The sequence below is a fragment of the Perognathus longimembris genome, chromosome 18 (assembly GCF_023159225.1).
Source record: "Perognathus longimembris pacificus isolate PPM17 chromosome 18, ASM2315922v1, whole genome shotgun sequence".
Classification (NCBI taxonomy): domain Eukaryota; kingdom Metazoa; phylum Chordata; class Mammalia; order Rodentia; family Heteromyidae; genus Perognathus; species Perognathus longimembris.
Genome location: NC_063178.1, coordinates 45,945,474 through 45,963,502, shown reverse-complemented (window position 1 = coordinate 45,963,502; position 18,029 = coordinate 45,945,474). Strand labels below are relative to the sequence as shown.

Below are 18,029 nucleotides of genomic sequence, written 5' to 3'. Positions count from 1 at the left end.
TTGAGTGGCTGGAGTGTGGAGCGAGAGAATCAGGTCAGCCTGGGCTGTGATGGGATGATGAGATCCATCACATCAGGGTTATCATGAATGCAGAAATAAGAAGAGAGAAGTCCTGGGAGCATGGCACAGAACGCATGGGAAATGGGGAGGAAAGTACAGTAGAAAGGGCCCAACCGCTGCAATTGACACAGAACAAACTCAGCAACTCAAGGACAGCAGAGAGGAGGGAAGAAATGAGAAAATGAAGGAACACATTACATGAAGCAAAAGAAAAGAAATGTCGAAGAAAAGGGAACTCGTCCTGGATCTTTCTTCCCTCCTAAAGGAATGTCCCTTTTAATCAGGTCTGTCTGTCTTTTTTTACAGATTCAAATGGTTTGTTTGCATGAATTATAATCACATTTGCAAAAGTGCATGAAGCATCTGGGAATAACATAATTGTAAAAAGACACTATTTGGCAAGAAGACCAGGTCTTTGGTCAGGCTGCTCAGATGTCTACCATGTCCAGCAGTGCAGAAAGATGGAGCTCAGAGGCGACTTCCTCTTTGCGTGAGCTCTGGATCAGCTTTTCCAGGTGCTTCAGCCGTTCAGTCAGAGAGGTGCCCAGTGGCTCTGGAGGCCGCAGCTGCTCCCTGGTCCTTGCAGTCCGTGGACGAGTTACGGTAGATGCTTGCGCCATGGACTCAATAGTACCAGGAAGAGATACTAGTGTCTGGGGAAGGTAGAGGGGAAGGGAAGTGGAATCGGTCCATGAACCCAAGTCTTGAGACAACCACTGCTGAAGTTGTTCTTCAAACCTCTCGTTCTCCTCCTTCTCCAGCAGCAGGCTCCCGGACAGACGCTGGATGAGGAGCTCCTCAGCAGGGGCTCCGAGCATCAGGTCCTCTGCACCGGGCCTCCCCTTCGGGCCACACTCTGTCCTCCTCTTCCCTTGTTGGTGCAGTTGAAGCAATGGAGTAGGAACATGGGTTGCCGAAGGACAGAAGGACTTTATCCCAACACGTGGCCGAGTCAGCTGTAGCTCCTTCCATGTCTGTGCTCTGGCTTGTTTCCATGACAAAGGAACATCAAATTTTTTCAACTCATTTTTAAAGAAATAGACACAGACCTGCCCATCTTGGCTGAGCGCCTGTGACGTGAGAGGGAGCAGAGGGGGTGTCCAGTCCCTCAGCTTGTGGTCGATGCACAGGGCGAGGACGTCGTCCCAGGGAACCTCGGCCACCGAGGGCCCTGCCTGCCGGCTCCGGGAGAAGCTCTTGCTCTTCCAGCGGAGGTAGGTCTGGCGGAGCAGGCTTTCCACCTGGGAATGGAGCACTGGCCACGTCTGCCGGGAGCTGGGGATCTGGGAGGCGTACTGGAGCACCATGGAGCACATGGGGAGCCAGGGAGCTCCTGGGGGTGGAAGGGCCAACTGAGGCAGCTGGAACCCAAGGACAGCCTGCTTTAGCCAGGCCAGGTGCTCCGGGGCGTTCCAGTGCAGGTGAGGAAGCCACGGCCGGCCTCCCGCCTCGGCGAACTCAGGGACAGGCCAGGAGAGCTGACCAAGCTTCTCTGAGGATGCCACAGAGGCCAGGAATTGCAGAACGCTGTTGAAGAGCTCCACGATGGCTCCCGGCTCCTGGGACGCCAGGCCAGCCAGGCGCCGCTCCTTTCGATCCTGGAAAAATCGGCCACTGAATGCCAGGCTGACGCCATCCTCAACATACTGAGTGAGAGTCTGGCAGCAAAGGTCCGGGGCGTGAGGGCAGCGTGAGACCAGCCACTGGGCCACATGGGTCACCTGCTCCGTGGCACGTGCATCATGGATGGAATCGGGGATCTCAACCACCATATACTCGGACACCAGCTTAGCTGACACCAGATCCTGCAGCATCAAGCCATCTTCCACCTCCTTCCCCGGTCCATGTCGTCTGGAGCTGGGAACCAGAACCACCAGTGGGAGTGCGGGGTGGCAGGGCTTCGCCCGCAGGAGCTGTTGCAGCCGGGCCGGCAGCCCGAGCCCGTCTTCTCCCTGGCCATCTTCACTCTTCACGTTGGGGGGCAGCAGCAGCACTAGCCCGCTGGTGCCCAGGAGGGCATTTGGGGCCTCCAGGGCATGCAGGGTGCCGACCCTTGGGGCGTCCGGGTCCACCTGGACACACACGTGCACAGACACCGCCCGCCCCGCTGTGCGGCCAGACCGCAGGACGATGGCCCGGGTCTGCGTCTCGCCAGCCCCACCGCCCTCACCCAGGAACTTGACCTTCAGCCACTCGGCGAGGATTCCGCTGGGGCTTCCCGGAGTGTGCTCTTCTCCACGAGGCAGAACCAGCACCAGCTTCCAGAACACTCGCGCGTGGGCCCCAGGGACATGCTGGGCCAGGAGCCGCGGCAGGTCCAGAGGCGCCCAGGCCGCCCTGCCGAGCAGCTGCGGGGGCGAGGGCGCTGTGGGGCCCCTGCGTGACCTCTGCGCGGCCACGGTGGCCGCCCTCCACCGCTGCAGGAACCTGCGGGAGCGGCGGCCTTCCCGCAGCGCCTCCCCCGCCGTCTGCGCGATCTCCTCAGCCAGGACAGTGCCAAGAAGGCAGCCACAGATGTCTTCCGTGCAGCGCGCCATGCGTGCTTCACTCTCCGCCTCCTGGGACCGCGCGGCCTCCTCGGCGCAGGCTTCCCTCGCGCACTCGGCCACCTCGAGCCCCGTCAGCTCTGCGAGCAGATCATCCAGGGCGGCGTCGGACACGGCCAGCGCCGCGGCCGCGAAGGCCGCCCCTGCGGTGCCCACGGCCTCGCAGCCGCCCCGCACCGCCTCGCTGAGGAGCTCCTCTGCCACGGCCGCCAGGGCCGCCTCTGAGTCGGCGGACGCAGCCCGGGGCGGCCGGGGCTGCAGCTGGATGGATGGCTGCGGGAGGTTGGGGGCCGCGGCCGGGATGGGGGCGCGGGGAAGAGGGGCGAGGGAGAGGACGGGGCGCGCGGGAGGCGGCGGGGGGAGCCCGGGCTGAGCCTCCTCTGAGTCGGCGGGTACAGCCCGGGGCAACCGGGGCTGCAGCTGGATGGACTGCTGCGGGAAGCTGGGGGCCGCAGCCGGGATTGGGGCGCGGGGAAAAGGGGCAAGGGAGAGGACGGGGCCCGCGGGAGGTGGCGGGGAGAGCCCAGGAAGGGCCGCCCTCGGCCCAGCTGCCCTGGCGGCGTCTCCTGCACCCCCCGCGCCCTCGGTGCGGGGCCTCTGAGCACCGCTGGGCAGCTCCTCTGCCAGACTCGCCCCGAGGTACTCATGGTGGGAGCCAAAGCTGTTCGCGGGGGTGAGGCATGGGGCGGGGGACAGCGGCGCCCCATTCACGACCTCCCCCACTGACACTGTCAGCTTCCGCGTGACGAAGACCGACTTCTGGGCCTGGAGCCGCCCCTCAGGCTCCGGGACCTGGGATCGGGCTCGAGTCAGCTCCACGTGGCCCTCGGACACCGTGAGCCCGTGGGTGCAGAGGAAATCGGCGGCCTCCCGGGTGTCTGCGAAGAGCAGCATGCGTGCCACATCGTCCAGGGGGAAGCGCGCGGGCCGCCGGACGCTAGCCGTGTAGGCCACGTTGAGAGCCGCAAGCGCGCGCCTGCGCACCAGGTCAAAGTGGCGGTGCAGCAGGCAGGCGCTCAGGTACGGAGCTGCCCGTGCCAGCTTGAAGAACCGCACGAAGTTGTGGCTGCTCAGCGCCATTGCAGCCTGCATGGCCAGGTTCACCTCGGGGGACTCGCGGAGCTCGGGGCGAAGCCGCTGCACCTCACCGAGGACGTCACCGCGGTCCAGGTGCAGCAACACGTGGTAGGCCTGGAACTCGGCCTCGCCGGGGCAGGGCACCCCTCGGCGCCCCAGCTCCCCGTACATCTCCCGCAGGCTCCGCAGGCACTGGCTCAGGTTCTCCGCATTGAGGGCGGCGTCGAAGGTGGACGGGGGCTCCTCGCACAGGAAGTGCGCGCAGTGGATGTGGAATCGGGCGCAGCGCTCCAGCACGGACAGCGCTGCGGGGTCGCACAGCTGCTGCTGCATAATGTCCTTCCGCAGGCCTCGCGTGCGGTTCCACACGAAGTCGTACCAGTCCCGCAGGCTGCTGTCCTTCCGGTCCAGGATCTGGGTCACCAGGTAGTCCATGGTGTGGCTGAGCACGGCCGGGGGACGGAGCTCGTGCGCCAGGGGCTCCTCCTGGCCGGCGGAGGAGCGGCTGTACTCCTTCACCGCCGCCGCGTGGTCCACCCGCCGTGTCCCTGGGATCACCTCGAACACACTCAGCTGCCCCCGGGCCTCCCTCTGGTACCGCTCCTTCTCGGGACACATGTCCGGGCAGGTCCCCACCACCGTCCCTGCAGGGCCCAGATCCTTCCTCTCCTCCCCAGCTCGCCGCAGGATTCTGTCTCTCTCGGCGAGCACGCGGTACTTGGCCTCCGAGGTCTCGGCCATGGTGCCTATCAGCCCACTGAGAGGGGACATACACAGCCCCAGGCCCCCAGAGCCCTCAGACCCAGCGTCGAAGGGGTGCCCCTCACCTCCATGGGCCTCCAGGAGCCGTGGCTTCTTCACGGGGGAGCTCGCCTTCAGGGGGCTGCCGGGGGCGACCCTCCCCAGGCGCTTGTCCAGTGGAGACTGCGGGAAGGATGCGTCCCTCAGGCCCTGGCCAGCTGCCCCATCACCAGGTTTCTTCTCCTTCGGGGAAATGCGTTTCTTGTTGGGACTCATTATCTTCTTGTGCCAAAAAATAGATACCTCCTTGTGCAAACGTTTCCCTTTCTTTCGAGCCAGAGCTGCAGATGGGTGATCAAAAAAGTGCACCACTGCAAGCTTCCTGCTGGGCCAGGTGTCAATGCGCTGTACTTTAGCCACTTTCCTGAAGTAGTTATCCAGAAAGGCCCTGTCGTTGAGATGATCGGGGATGTTCTTGCACTCAATGGCCTTGGTCTCTAAGGGAGAAAAACCTCCAAGACTGTCTGTGCTCTGGCGTCTTTTATTCTGGCGTACGGGAGTTCCCCTCACAGAAGCTTTTCTCTCTCTCCTTTCAGTTTCTTGCTCTCTATTCACACCTGGAAGCCCCGAAGGGTTCAGGACAGACTGACTCCCTGGAGATGCTTCACTTTCCCCAGATGGCAGAAATGAACTTTGCCCTTTAGACTCCTTGTGGAGCAGATGGCCTGCTGCTTTATTGCTTTCAAAGACCTCCTTTGTCTTCCGGCCGAACAAAGCGCCTCCCGGGGGCCGATTCAAGCGGGCAGGGCGTTTACCTGGAGGATGGTCACCCCTGGACAGAGGGTCAGAGTCTCCCACCACCTCCTGGCCATGCCGCCCTGGTGAGCGGCGGTCCTGGCTCTTTTTCCTTTTCAGTCCCTTCACGAGGTTGGGAAGGGGCTCCACTGGGGAAACTGCTTCCTCACACCCTTGCTTGGCACTTGTTTTGCTAGCAGGGAAGGGTTCTCCTAAAGACCCGGAAGATATGACGAAGCTGAAGCTACTACTGGCACCTCCAAACACTGGCCCAGGACCTCTCTTCTTCTCCTCTACAGTTTGGTTTAACAAAGCAGGAGCAAAAGCAGATGAGCTATTTGTATTAGCTGGGTTTGAAAAGATAAAATTTGAATCCGTAGCTGAATTACTTGTCACCTGAGGAGAAGACAAAGGGGGCATCGGGCTGCCAGGTCCACTACCCAGTAGACGGGGAAGAGAGAAAAATCCAGAAGGAACCTGGCTCTGTGTATCTTCTGGCTCAGACTCTGCCCCCAGGACAGGTCTGAACACTGAGTCCTCTGGAATTTTAAAGCTGAATTTGGTCTTCCTGGAGCCAGAGCTCACTGTTTCTCCAGCTTCTGGTCCCAAAGTAGAAGTGCTTGGGAAAACCCCACTGCTGGTGGATGATGGGAGTTTAAATCCTGGGTTTCCAGACACAGGTGAACTTGAAGGCCCGGATGTAGCTCCAAAAGCAGTGTGTTCAACTCCAGAAAACAGTCCAGCACTTGAGGTTTGGGTGGGGCCAAATGCTGGTTCTTTAGAGGCACAACTTATTCCAGAAGGTGCTCCAAAGCTGGGGACCTGTGACAAGACCGGGTTCTTCCCAGATAATGTACTACTTTGCCCCAAACTCAAGGGCTGACGAAATCCAAATGGTAGCTTAGCCTGAAGTGTACCTCCGGTACTACGAGGAGATGCTGCAAAAGCACCAGGCTGCTGCCCACCAGAAGGGTTCCCTGGATTCATCTTTGACTCAGTTATTAAAAGCCAATAAACACCACACTTACGAAAAGCCTCTTCCTGAAATAGTCTGTTGTTCCAAGGGCTCCCCTTCACACAACACACAAATTCCTAGAAGACCTGCTCTTGAGTCAGAGTTTAGACCCTAACAGAGCAGCTCCCTCCCCGATGCAATTCACCCCTTGGGAAGGCGCTGAACCCCCAATCCACAGCCCTCAACAGAAAGTCCTCTTCCTGAATGAGTCTACTGCACTAGGGGGCTCCCAGTCACACAACACACAAATCCGTAGACAACCTGCTTCTGGGTCAGAGCTTCGACGCTAGCAGAGCAGCTCCCGCCCTGGGATCCACCCCCTTGTGAAGGCGCTGAACCCCAAAGCCTCAGCCCTCAACACCCCTCCCTCTTACCGGCAGGATTCAACTGTATTTCTGGCTGTGAGGTCTGCCGAGGACTGGTGGTCGCCACGAGAGTTTCCGGGGCCTCTGTCTTCCTACCTGCCCGGGATCAGTCTTCAGCTCCTTCCTCCAGCAGCTGGGACCAGCGAATGAAGCTCCCGCGGTGCTGCTCTCCTTTATATACCAGTCTTGAGGGACCCGCCCTTGAGCTAGCCCTTCCCCTTCCTGTGGGATGTGCACTTCCAAGAGCCCTCAGGCCCAGCAGGTGACTGAGCCATGCCTTTAATCCTTTCTACTCAAGAAGCTGAGATCTGAGCATGGAGGTTCAAAGACAGCTGGAGCAGGAAACACTGACAGACTCCTTTTCTTTTCATTTCTCTATGGTCAAAGTGATGTACGAAGGGCTTACAGTTTCATATGTAAGGCACTAAATACGTTTCTTGTCCAACTTGTTACCTCCTCATGTTTCCCCTGCCTCCACATTTTTCTCTTCCCCCTCATAAATTGTACATTTAGTTGACACCATATAGTTTTGTAAGTATTGCTGTGGCATTGGTTTGTCTTTGTATCCTTTGTCCATTTTGGTATTTCCTTTCCCTTCCCTAGTTCCAATACATGTGTCTATACAATATCCAGGGCATGAAAATCAGTTACAGTGATCTTAGGGGTAAAAATACCGGAGAGAAATCTAAAAGAAAAAGGGCAAAATTTCACATGGCAGGTTGAAAATAACAACATCAATGCTATGCTAATTGAGGAACCCACCCTTGACCTCCTGCTTCCCCTTCCTGTAGTGTGTGCAGTTTCAGAAGCCCTCAGTTCCCTGGGGGGGGGGGGGAATAGCCACGCCTTTAATCCTTTCTACTCAAGAAGCTGTGATCTGAGGATGGAGGTTCAAAGGTAGCTGGAGCCAGAAACATTGACAGACTAATCTTTTCATTTCTCTATGCTCAAAGATATGTACACAGGGCTTACAGTTTCGTATGTAAGGCACTGAGTACGTTTCTTATCCAACTTGTTACCTCCTCATGGTTCCCCTTCCTCCCCATTTTCCTTTTCCCCTCATGAGTTGACACCATACACTTTTGTATGTATTGCTTTGGCATTGGTTTGTATTTGTATCCTTTTCCATTTTGGTATTTCCTTTCCTTTCCCTAGTTCCCATACATGTGTCTACACAATATCCAGGGCACGAAAATCAGTTACACTGATCTCAGGGGTAAAAACACGGGAAAGAAATCCAAAAGAAAAAGAGCATGATTTCACATGGCAGGTTGTAAGTAACAACAATGATATGCTAATTGATGAACCCACCCTTGACCTCCTGCTTCCCCTTCCTGTAGGGTGTGCACTTTCAGAAGCCCTCAGGCCCAGGGATGACTGAGACATGCCTTTAATCCTTTCTACTCAAGAAGTTGAGATCTGAGGATGGCGGTTCAAAGACAGCTGAGGCAGGAAACACTGACAGACTCTTTCTCTTTTCATTTCTCTATGGTCAAAGATATGTACAGAGGGCTTAGTTTCGTATGTAAGGCACTGAGTACATTTCTTATCCAACTTGTTACCTCCTCATGGTTCCCCTGGCTCCCTATTTTCCTCTTCCCCTTCATGAGTTGTACAGTTGGTTGACACCATATCGTTTTGTAAGTATTGCTATGGCATTGGTTTATCCTTGTATCCTTTGTCCATTTTGGTATTTCCTTTCCCTTCCCTCGTTCCAATACATGCATATATACAATATCCAGTGCACTAAAATCAGTTACAGTGATATTAGGGGTAAAAACACAGAAAGGAAATCCAAAAGACAAAGGGCATAATTTCACAGGGCAGGTTGAAAATAACAACCACAATGATATACCAGGTGATGAACCCACCCTTGGCCTCCTGCTTCCCCTTCCTGTAGGGTGTGCTCTTGCAGAAGCCCTCAGGCCCAGGGGGTGACTGACTATGCCTTTAATCCTTTCTACTCAAGAAGCTGAGACCTGAGGAGGGAGTTTCACAGACAGCTGGAGCAGGAAAATCTGACAGACTCTTACCTCCAATTGACTACCAAGAAAATTCCAGAAGTGGAACTGAGGCTCAAGTGGTAGAGCACAAAAGTTTAGGGCCCAGGACCTGAGCTGAAGCCCCAGCACTGGCACCCAAACCTTCAGGAATATGTGTGTTTGTTTGAAGCAAACATCAGGGCTTCATCTTTGTAGGCACATCTTGAAATCCTCCTTAGTAGCTTCTAAAGAGCGTTTATTAAGAATTTCCTCTTGAATGGCCTACTGGGGCAGTAGAGAATAGGAGATTGTTGTAGTTTTAAACACTGGTGGGATGGTATGGGGAAAATCTCCCACTTGCTGCAAAATGATTGGAGACTGCCTAGGTCAAGGCAACATGGAGTTTGTACATCAGTCTGAGTCCTAGCATCCAGCTGACTTGCACATGTTGATTTTCACTAGCATTGAGTGTGGCAGGAAGAGGATTCTTAATGGTTGTTTGGTGGAATCCACATGTCCCTTACAGCCGTCTTCTTAGAGCATGCTAACCTTGGATAGCAGGAATGCTGAAATGTCAAGCAGAGCTGACACTGTTGGCCAAGAACATGTGGGTGTGTCTGTCATCAGCTGAATGGTCAGGTGCATGTGGAACCCAGTCGTAAGTAGAACACTCCATCCAAAAGGAAGTGCTAACTGCCATTTTAGCTTCAGTATCCATCTGGCTTGTTTTACTTTATTGTATAATTCACTAATGAAAAATCATAAATAGGACATCAGAAACAGGGCTGACTATGAAAGTAAAGATTTGCCATCCTTGCTAGAAGCAAAGCAGCATCTCTCCCTCTAGTTCGCAGAGCTGACCGCTTCACAGAGGGTCCTTGACAACCTTGAAGTTTATCAGCAGCTGTACTGACTTCTTGCTGTATTAGCCAGAAAGCCCTGCTAGCAACGTTGTTATGTTTTAAGAGGAGCCTAATGAGGTTCATCTCTAAAGAAAAACTGCTCCTATTTTGTTTTTAGGGTATGATTTGGTTTTTATAAAATGGGTCATGTTCATGCTGACCTGGCCTATGCTTTGTGTCTGTAACTCAAGGGTCTTTTGCTTCTGTAAATCCACGTGCTTTCCCCAACAATATGCACCATGATGGCACCGCCTACCACAGAGCATGGTGCAACGGGGGGTATCCTATTGTGAGCTCTAGCACCTGATGTTTATGTAAAACAAGTGAATTCAAAGGTCACTGAGTCAGCACCAATGAAATTGTAATACACCAATCTTGCATGGCCTGCCTATGTAACCCCTTCTCATAAAAACCTACCCCACCCTCGATTGTGGGAAGTGGACTGGCCGCTTAACGCCTATCAACTGATGGTCTTGGAGTCTCATTTGAACGTGGGATATAATATTGCAAATGTGAAAGATTGTGAAGATTGTTGCTAGTTGTTTATTCCCCTCGTAAAACTCATTTGTCATATTGTGCAAATTAAAAGACGAGCACATTAGTGCAAGGTCTTGATAAGACTCAGCTGTCACGGAAGCATGTTTCAGGTGTGGGTGTGGGTGTGTGGGTGTGTGGGTGTGTGTGGGGGGGGTTGTGGTGTGTGGTAGCTGGAGCTGCTGTGGAACCATGGGGAATGTCCCTTGGTTATCTGGGAGAAAGGACTCAAAACGTGAGATTTGAATGGTGCGGGAACTCTGTAGTGAAGGATGGAAGTACTGAGCTCAGCAGGATAATGAGGTTTCCCTGCTCATGTAGAAAGGGGTTTGGGGCTGTGCATGGCTGGCATAGAGCTGAAGGGGGCCACTCAAGGCACTGAGAAAGCATCTTGGGACTTCAGACATGCTCTAGGTAGATTTAGATGGTCAGAGTTGCTAGTGGAAATGATTGTGGGATGGATGGATGGATGGATGGAATATGACTGGAAACAGGAGGAACTCTGGGATGAGGGAATGCTCTGCTGTGAGTGGCTGGTGGCTCACCTGGGATAGAGAACAGGACTGGGATATGCCAGCCAGGGTACAATCTGGTAGGCCTTAGCTGAGGAATGGAAAGGAGCCCAAAGTTGATGGTTTTAAGTCTGTAGGATGGATGAGCCCAATTAGTGAATGCCATCGCTACACGGATGCTGACTGCTACCTCTGTAGGCCCTGAGTCGACTATTCTGTGTTTGAAATAGCAACCTCCTTTTCCCTTGTGGAACTCCACACATGTAGCTACAATCAGGAGATAGTTGTGTGTGTGTGTGTGTGTGTGTGTGTGTGTGTGTGTGTGTGTGTGTATGCTTACAGGTATACAGACTTTTAGTAACATGTTGCATATGAAAACGTTGTTCACTTAGAAGGAATATCTGGCACTAACTTTCATGGAAGACTCATCAGGACTGTTCCATGACTGCTAACTGTTGGATTTCTCTTATATCGAGGAGTCATCAGTACTGGCATATGGTAGACTCACGGCATAAAATCACGGGTCCTAAAGTGACGGCTCCATCAGACTCTACCCTGGGCAGGCATCTGTCCCAGCAAGTAAATGAACCTTCCCTACTTGGGCTATTTTTCAGTGGGCCCTGACATTGCTCTTAGGAGCCTCGTCTAGTGTTTTGTGTTCTGTGTTATGCCTACCCAGTACACAATAAGGAACAGCTGGTTTTCTGACCATGTACATGGATTGTGGCCACATCTCCTGGAAGGCCTTCCACAGCATTTTCAGTGTTTGTAGAATTTATAGTGGGAGTGCTCTCCTGACTTTGGTCAGAACTGAGATACCACTGGGCCTCCTATGTGTGTTATGGGGTTCAAGGGAGGGGATTCTCTATCCCTCCAAGAGTCCACTACTCAGAGAGAGTCTCAAGCAAAAAGATGGATTTACTGGGGAAGCATAATGCAAACTGACTGGCAAGGGACACAGCACAAACTCGGGATCTGAAACCGCAAGAGCAAAAAGCTGGCTAACCGGCCAGGGACACAGTGCAGACCAGGGAGCTAACACTGTGACCCTGAGCAGTCCTCAAATTAGGGTTTGTAAAGGTAAAAGCGTGGCACAGATGTAGGTGGTTGACGCAGGGGGTAGAGCAAGCAACAAACAAGTTAAGCAAGCCATTTACATGAGCAGAATTTTGGGGTCAGGTTGACATAATCTACCCACCCAACATTTCCTACCATGTTTCCCTAGTCAATAAGGAGTCAGTTCTGCTCCCTACAACATGTGTATTCTAGTTTCTCTCTCTGTATATCTCAATTCAGGGAGAATAAGCTGAAATTTCTCTGCAGTTTCCTTTTTGGTGCCACATATTAGCAAAAGATAAAATACAAAATAGTCACGTGTCAAACTTACTCTTGAGCCATCAATTTTAGTCGAGCCATCCATCAATTTGACTCCCTAGAAGAATTATAACTGCACTGCAATTTCAATGTTCTTTAAGTTGGAATCTGGACACCAGGTGCATGTATGTAGAGTATGTTCGTGCATTGGCCCAGCTGCTCTTCTACCTGCTCCTGAAGTACTGAGTTAAAAGGGTATCCCTTAAGTGGGTTTGGTAGTTTGGGACCTGGGAAGTCATTGCCCACTGGGGTTAGTGACTTTCTCCCATCCCACATCCTACTCTATCAAAATGGTACCTGCAACGTTCTCAGAGGAGGCTTGAGGATCATGGCAGAGTCATCGCCTAAGGCCCCAAGAAGCTACCTTGGTAATTTGTTCATGGAACCTCTAGGTTTTGCTCTCTGTAAATTTAACAAAGTGACACCTACTGGCTATGAAGATGAGGTGCACTGGATAATCCATAATCTTGTAAACTAGTTTCATAGCATGAGAGGTACAGGAAGGCAACCACAATTCAAGCAATAGTATTGGAAACATTATCCCAATAGGATACCTACAAGAGGAGGTACAGTAAAGGGGAGCCAAAGTTTGGTCCCCATAGGAGATGTATGCATACAGGGCCAGTTCAAAATGAGTGGGGAGGGGGAAACACCTCCTGATGTGTGGGAGACAAGGCTTAGCAAGAGACAAGGCTTAAAAGACAAATAAGCATGGGGCCGAGTTCAAGCCCTAATGTCTCCCCAAATATCTCCAACAAAAAGCAAATTCTCTGTATATTGTAGAGATCTTTTGATTTCTGTCAACAAGCTTAGATAAAGACCTAGTGCTGCAAAGTGAGTATTAAGAAAGTGGAGGAGAACAAACAGGCAGGACTCATCTCAATAGGCAAGGACTCTTTATCAACCTTCCGTTGGAATTGAAAGTTGTGCAAGCATGTGGGATTGGAGTTAGACTTTTGTGGAGTCTGAATAAGAAGACAGAAGTTATGGGAAAAGCTATTGGGTCTGTGTAGGTGAGGGCTTTCCAGAAGTTTATAGCTAGTCTTAAGTCAGATTGTCCTGCTTGTTTCAAGCACATCCCTGCACACCTGGTGTTTTCCTGATGTCTGTATGCACCTGGGATATTGGGTAGGGGATAATCCTTCAGGCAGTGGTGACTGAGAAGACAGCTAATTATCAATCCAAGCCTTTTTTAAAAAAAATTATTCTTTAAATAGAAGTTTTTTGTTACTACTGAGGTGTTGCGCAGAGGGTTTACCATTTCATAAGTCAGGTAATGACTACATTTCTTGTTGTTATTAATTAAATTTTGTTGACAAGGTATTGTGCAAGAGGAGTACAGTTACATAATAGGACAGTGAGTACGTTTCTTGTGATATCTTAAGCATAATTTAGTTCCAGAGTTAAGATAAAGAAAATGCACTAAGACCCAAACTTGCCAATCAGATGAAAACCAGGCTTATGACTTAAGATTTGGGGCATTGATATAATTTATATCTTCTATCAATTTCAGTCTTTGGTGAACCAAAGTTTAATTGTGTTCTTAGTTGCAGAACAGGAAAATCTCAGAAGACAAAAACCAAACAATATGAAATAACTGCAACTCTAGTCAAATTGTTACTAAAAAATAAAAACTCCATTTATCTCTGGCTTTAGGAAAGGGTGATCTACCTTCAAAATGTTAGCAACAGATAAAAATCCAGAAATAGGATGTGAGATATAGCTGTTAAGTAGAACCCTTTCTGTTTCTGCGTATTTTGGAGATGGGGGTCTCCCTATGTGTCCGAGGCTGGCTTTGCACTTTGAATCCTCCATACTCAAGGACTGTAGTTCTGGGATTACAAGCATGGATCACCATAGTCTGCTCTTAGAAGATACTCCACAGGGTGCCAAGCCTGCCTTCTACATCACTACTTCCAATCCCTTTTGTTTCTTACTGTGGAAAGGAATGAAATTACTTTGAGACTTCTGAGAGGTTTATTATAGTCCGACAACAAGAAGAGACCCAGTTGCTGTTTTTAATTATTTTTATTTATTATCTAGGATGGTGGGTGGGAAGCCGCCGGAATATGCTGGACTGTGTCCTGGACAGCCTTCTATGACCCCTGCTGTCCAAGGAGAGAGGCTGTTGGGTCCTCTGGCCTCTGGCGCTTCCTTCTGCCGGCCTCCATTTCCTCCTCGTGGGCTGCGGAGTTTCATCTATGCTGCTTTAGGGCCGCTTTCTCTGGTCAGTGCTCATGGTTTCCTTAGATGGAGCAGGCAGGCCTCCTCGGCATTCGGGGTCTTTGTCAATGTCTCCTGTGTTGTCTCTCCGTGCTCTCTGTTGGAATTGCTCTTATGGTGCTTTTTTCTTTTTCTTCCTGTTCTTATCTGCCTTCAGTTTTTCTTGGTATATCTCTGTGTGCGTCTGTGGCTTCTTCTCCCACTCTCCTCCACTCTCCTCACTTATTCCACGCTGCTCAGAGTTTTCCATCTCCAGTGCAATGGGAATACTTGATCAAAGCATGGCAGCATTTGTGTCCCCGGCGGCCTCCTTTCCAGGAGGATCCCCAGATGTGAATGTGGATGTGCATCTTCCCGTCCTCCTCATACGTAGCACAGGCCAACGACCACTCCTGCCCCTCGATGGCCACCTGTTCCTTGAGTACTCCAAGTAGCTTGCTGTCTGGGCTAAGGGCAGCTCAGCTGGAGGAGCTTCTAGGTGCTCCTGGCCACCAGAATTTCTCAGGAGGCTTGCTTTCTGCTGTCCTTTGAAGCCTTCTTTTTTTGACTTGGAAAGACTTAAACAACAGCTCTAGTTTCATCGGATCTGCCTTGCAGATGCACCTCTGAGCCCTGGTCACCGGCCTCCCAAGCAAACACCTGTGTCTGGGCCATGGCCATGGCCTTTGCTCTGTATGGGATGAAATAATCCTTCGCGCCCCTCACTTTGTGTAGATGCTTTCCTGCATGGGCCTAAGGATTTCCCCTCATGGCGTGGGGTTTGGGGTCATAGTAGGCCGAATGTGGACCTAAGTTTCTCAAATATTCTGCCGTGTCCTCTACGAATCCTCAGATTCCGGACTGCAATTTGTCTCTTAGGGTCAGAGTTCTGCCATGTCGATATCACCTGCGTGTTCATCTTCATCCTCATCTTCACCGCTGTGCTCTTCAGCCACGTGACAGGTTGCTTCCTTTTCTCCCCACTGGTGTTTTGGAGAATGAGCTCATTCCCCTAATCCTGCTGAGGTAAGGGCTTTTGATCATTTCTGGGCTTCCAGCATTCGTCTTTGCAGGTCAACTTGGGCTTATTCTGGCACAGTTTCCATGTGTCCCTCCGGATTGTAGCTGTTCTAGCAGATATGATCTCTCTCCTCTTTCAAAGTGGAACATGAGCTGGGGCTGCTGAGGCTCATCGGGAGCTGTGTTAGCACCGGTAAACTTGGCTCCCTCTCACTGGCATCTTTGGAAGCAGACCCTCTGGCCGTGCTCCCAACCCTGCAGTTCTCGAAGGCGCCCGGGTACTCAGATCTCAGGATTGAGATTCCACAACCGCAGGGGAAGAAAAGTCACGGGACTCTCATCTCCAAAAGCCGGAACTGGGACTGGGATTCAAATGGTAAGGTGCTAACCTTCAGCAGAAAGGCCTAGGGCCAAAATCCAGGCCCTGAGTTCAAGTTCCCAGGCTGATACAAACAGTAAAAGGTGTTTCCCATAGACAGCTCTTCCATCAGTGATTGGGTAAGCCGAAGGAGGAGGATGGGGGTTGATTTCTTTCCTTTCCCTGTGTGAGCAGACTGCAGAGACCGAAGGCATGTTAGGGAAACTGTGTCAACTCACCTAAACAAGGCTGGCTCTGCAGAAATCTCAGAAACTTCCTCTCATCAATATTGACAGCCACACTGCACACTGCACTACACATATGTAGCTCTTTCATGCTTTAAAGTGCCAGCTCAAAGGAGGAAATTTTCAAATAATATTCAATTCTTCGACTCTCCTTTAGATAGATAGATAGATAGATAGATAGATACAGATAGATAGATAGATAGATAGATAGATAGATAGATAGATAGATAGATAGATGCAAAAACAATTAAACAAAATAATTGGTTTATATGCACAAGAATCAAAGATATTTTGATGCTTGAGATCTCTGACCTCATGGAAAAGCGTGATTCCTATCTCTAAGGTAATTCATAACAAATGACATAACACAGTAAGAATTAGTCACACACACACACACACACACACACACACACACACACACACACTTCTTGACAGTTTGGAGGTATAAGAAAGTCTGCTGAGCCAGCCAGCAGTGAAAAGGGAATCCTGAATGAGGGGGGGGGGAGATGATTAAAGAAAAGGAAAAAATACTAGACAAGAGAAAAAAGACAAGAGGCAGAGATGGGGTACGGGAGGTCTGCAGCCTCAGATTGTAACTCGAGACTGCAGCCAGGTTTATTCCTAACTTCCAGGACATAGGCAGTTTGAAATAGTCTTAAAATTCCAGAACACAAAAAGGCTTGGAGTTAGCAATACCCGACATAGCTAAGACAGGGTGAGGTTGGTTAACATAAGAATGGACCCCCGAGCAATACCTGATGGTAGCTAAGACAGGATGAATTTGGTTAACATAAGAATGGACTCATGGCAGACACAGTAAAGCATTTCCAATTTTCCATTAAGCCATGTCATTGCACGTCCTTGAAAACACAGCCAGAGGTCAGGAAGAATTTAGCTGCAAGTTTGGCTCCTGACATCTCCCTCGTCTTTGTTTACAGAAGCGAACCTGCCTGTCTTAGGTGGGGTGGGTCACCTAGCCTGCCTTACTCTTCCTTGGGATTTTCTTCAGAGCAAAGCTGTAGGCCCTGTCTTAGGTCGGTCAAACTGGCCCCGCCCTCTAACCCGTCTCTGGCTGCAGTTCCTCTTGGGGGAAAAATTCATTCACTTGGAGCTTGACCTTATGAGGCTGACTGGCTAAACTCATGAAAGAGTTTTGCAATATGCATACAATGCAAGGAAGGCATAGGAAAACCATCAGCAAAAGTATCCCTGGGCCGAGCAATGTCATTAGCAGCCCCTTATTGTTAGTCAAGGAAGGGATATACCGTTGAAGTTGTTCAAACAGTTATTTTGCTGTTTCTGCCACTTTAGAGTCCAGAGGCGAAGCTTGCTATAGTCCAGCTATTTGCCTATGGAGTTGAAAGAGATATAAGGACAAATTATTATGGTGCCAAATGCCATTTAGATGTGCTACATCCTGTTCCCAAGGATAGCTTGATATTTATGGAGGGTCACACAAATAAAGTCAAACTGAGCATGACAGCACACCCGTTACAAAGTTTGTAAAGCATGGATTTGTTCTCCCAGAGACAACACAGATTCATACAATGCTTCTAATTTTTGTTCTACCTTATCATCAATCCTGCCTTGAAAGTGCAGGGCTTGCGTAGTATTATGAGCATGCTGATTAACATAGTGAGCTGTTTGCACACTTTGTGTTAAAGCCACAGTAGCTGCAGCAGCAGAGGCAGCTAAGGAAATAAAGGCTACAATGCCTGCTATTAATAGCACTACAAATCATCTAGGGCGCATGAGCTCTTTTAAATGTTTTCACACTTGAATACCTGTTTCTTCATACCAAGCTTCAGATATGTTCACAGGAAGAATGACAAATGGAGGCTGCTTAATAACAGTTACAGAATCAGGAAGAACACTATACAAGCAATTTGTAAAAGAAGAGTTGGTACAAGTAACATTGAATTACATGGCTCCTGTAGAAATATTAAAAGGTCCATACATAATGGCATAAGGAGGTGTTACACAACTCATAATATTTTTTAAAGAAGAAGAAGTGGGCCAGGAGATATTATGTAGTGCAGCCACTAACATCCAGACATGATGTTGAGGGTGTCCATTCATCCACCACAAACCTGGGTTGTACTTGTTGGTGAGATTGGCTCCTGACCAGTCCATCAATTGAGAATTAGTTCCTGAGATATTGGTTATAAAAGGATGTTCATGTCTACAATTTATGGGGTGCAGTTCTCCTGTGGATTCTACAATTTGAGAAGAGTTGGTGCAGCGAGGTATCATGAAGGATGATGTAGAATTAGCATGTACAGGAAACCCAGTAGGCAATGA

The 18,029-nt window shown here is 50.6% G+C and overlaps 1 protein-coding gene and 1 pseudogene across 1 annotated transcript; both read right to left on the bottom strand.

Moving 5' to 3' along the window:
- Window positions 1-388: 388 nt before the first annotated feature.
- Window positions 389-6,206, bottom strand: LOC125367015 (germinal-center associated nuclear protein-like). The gene has a single exon (XM_048367661.1). The coding sequence runs from the start codon at window positions 6,204-6,206 to the stop codon at window positions 489-491; it is 5,718 nt and encodes a 1,905-aa protein (XP_048223618.1). The 3' UTR covers window positions 389-488.
- A 7,793-nt stretch (window positions 6,207-13,999) lies between these two features.
- Window positions 14,000-18,029, bottom strand: part of LOC125367014 — a 97,261-nt pseudogene continuing 93,231 nt past the window's right edge.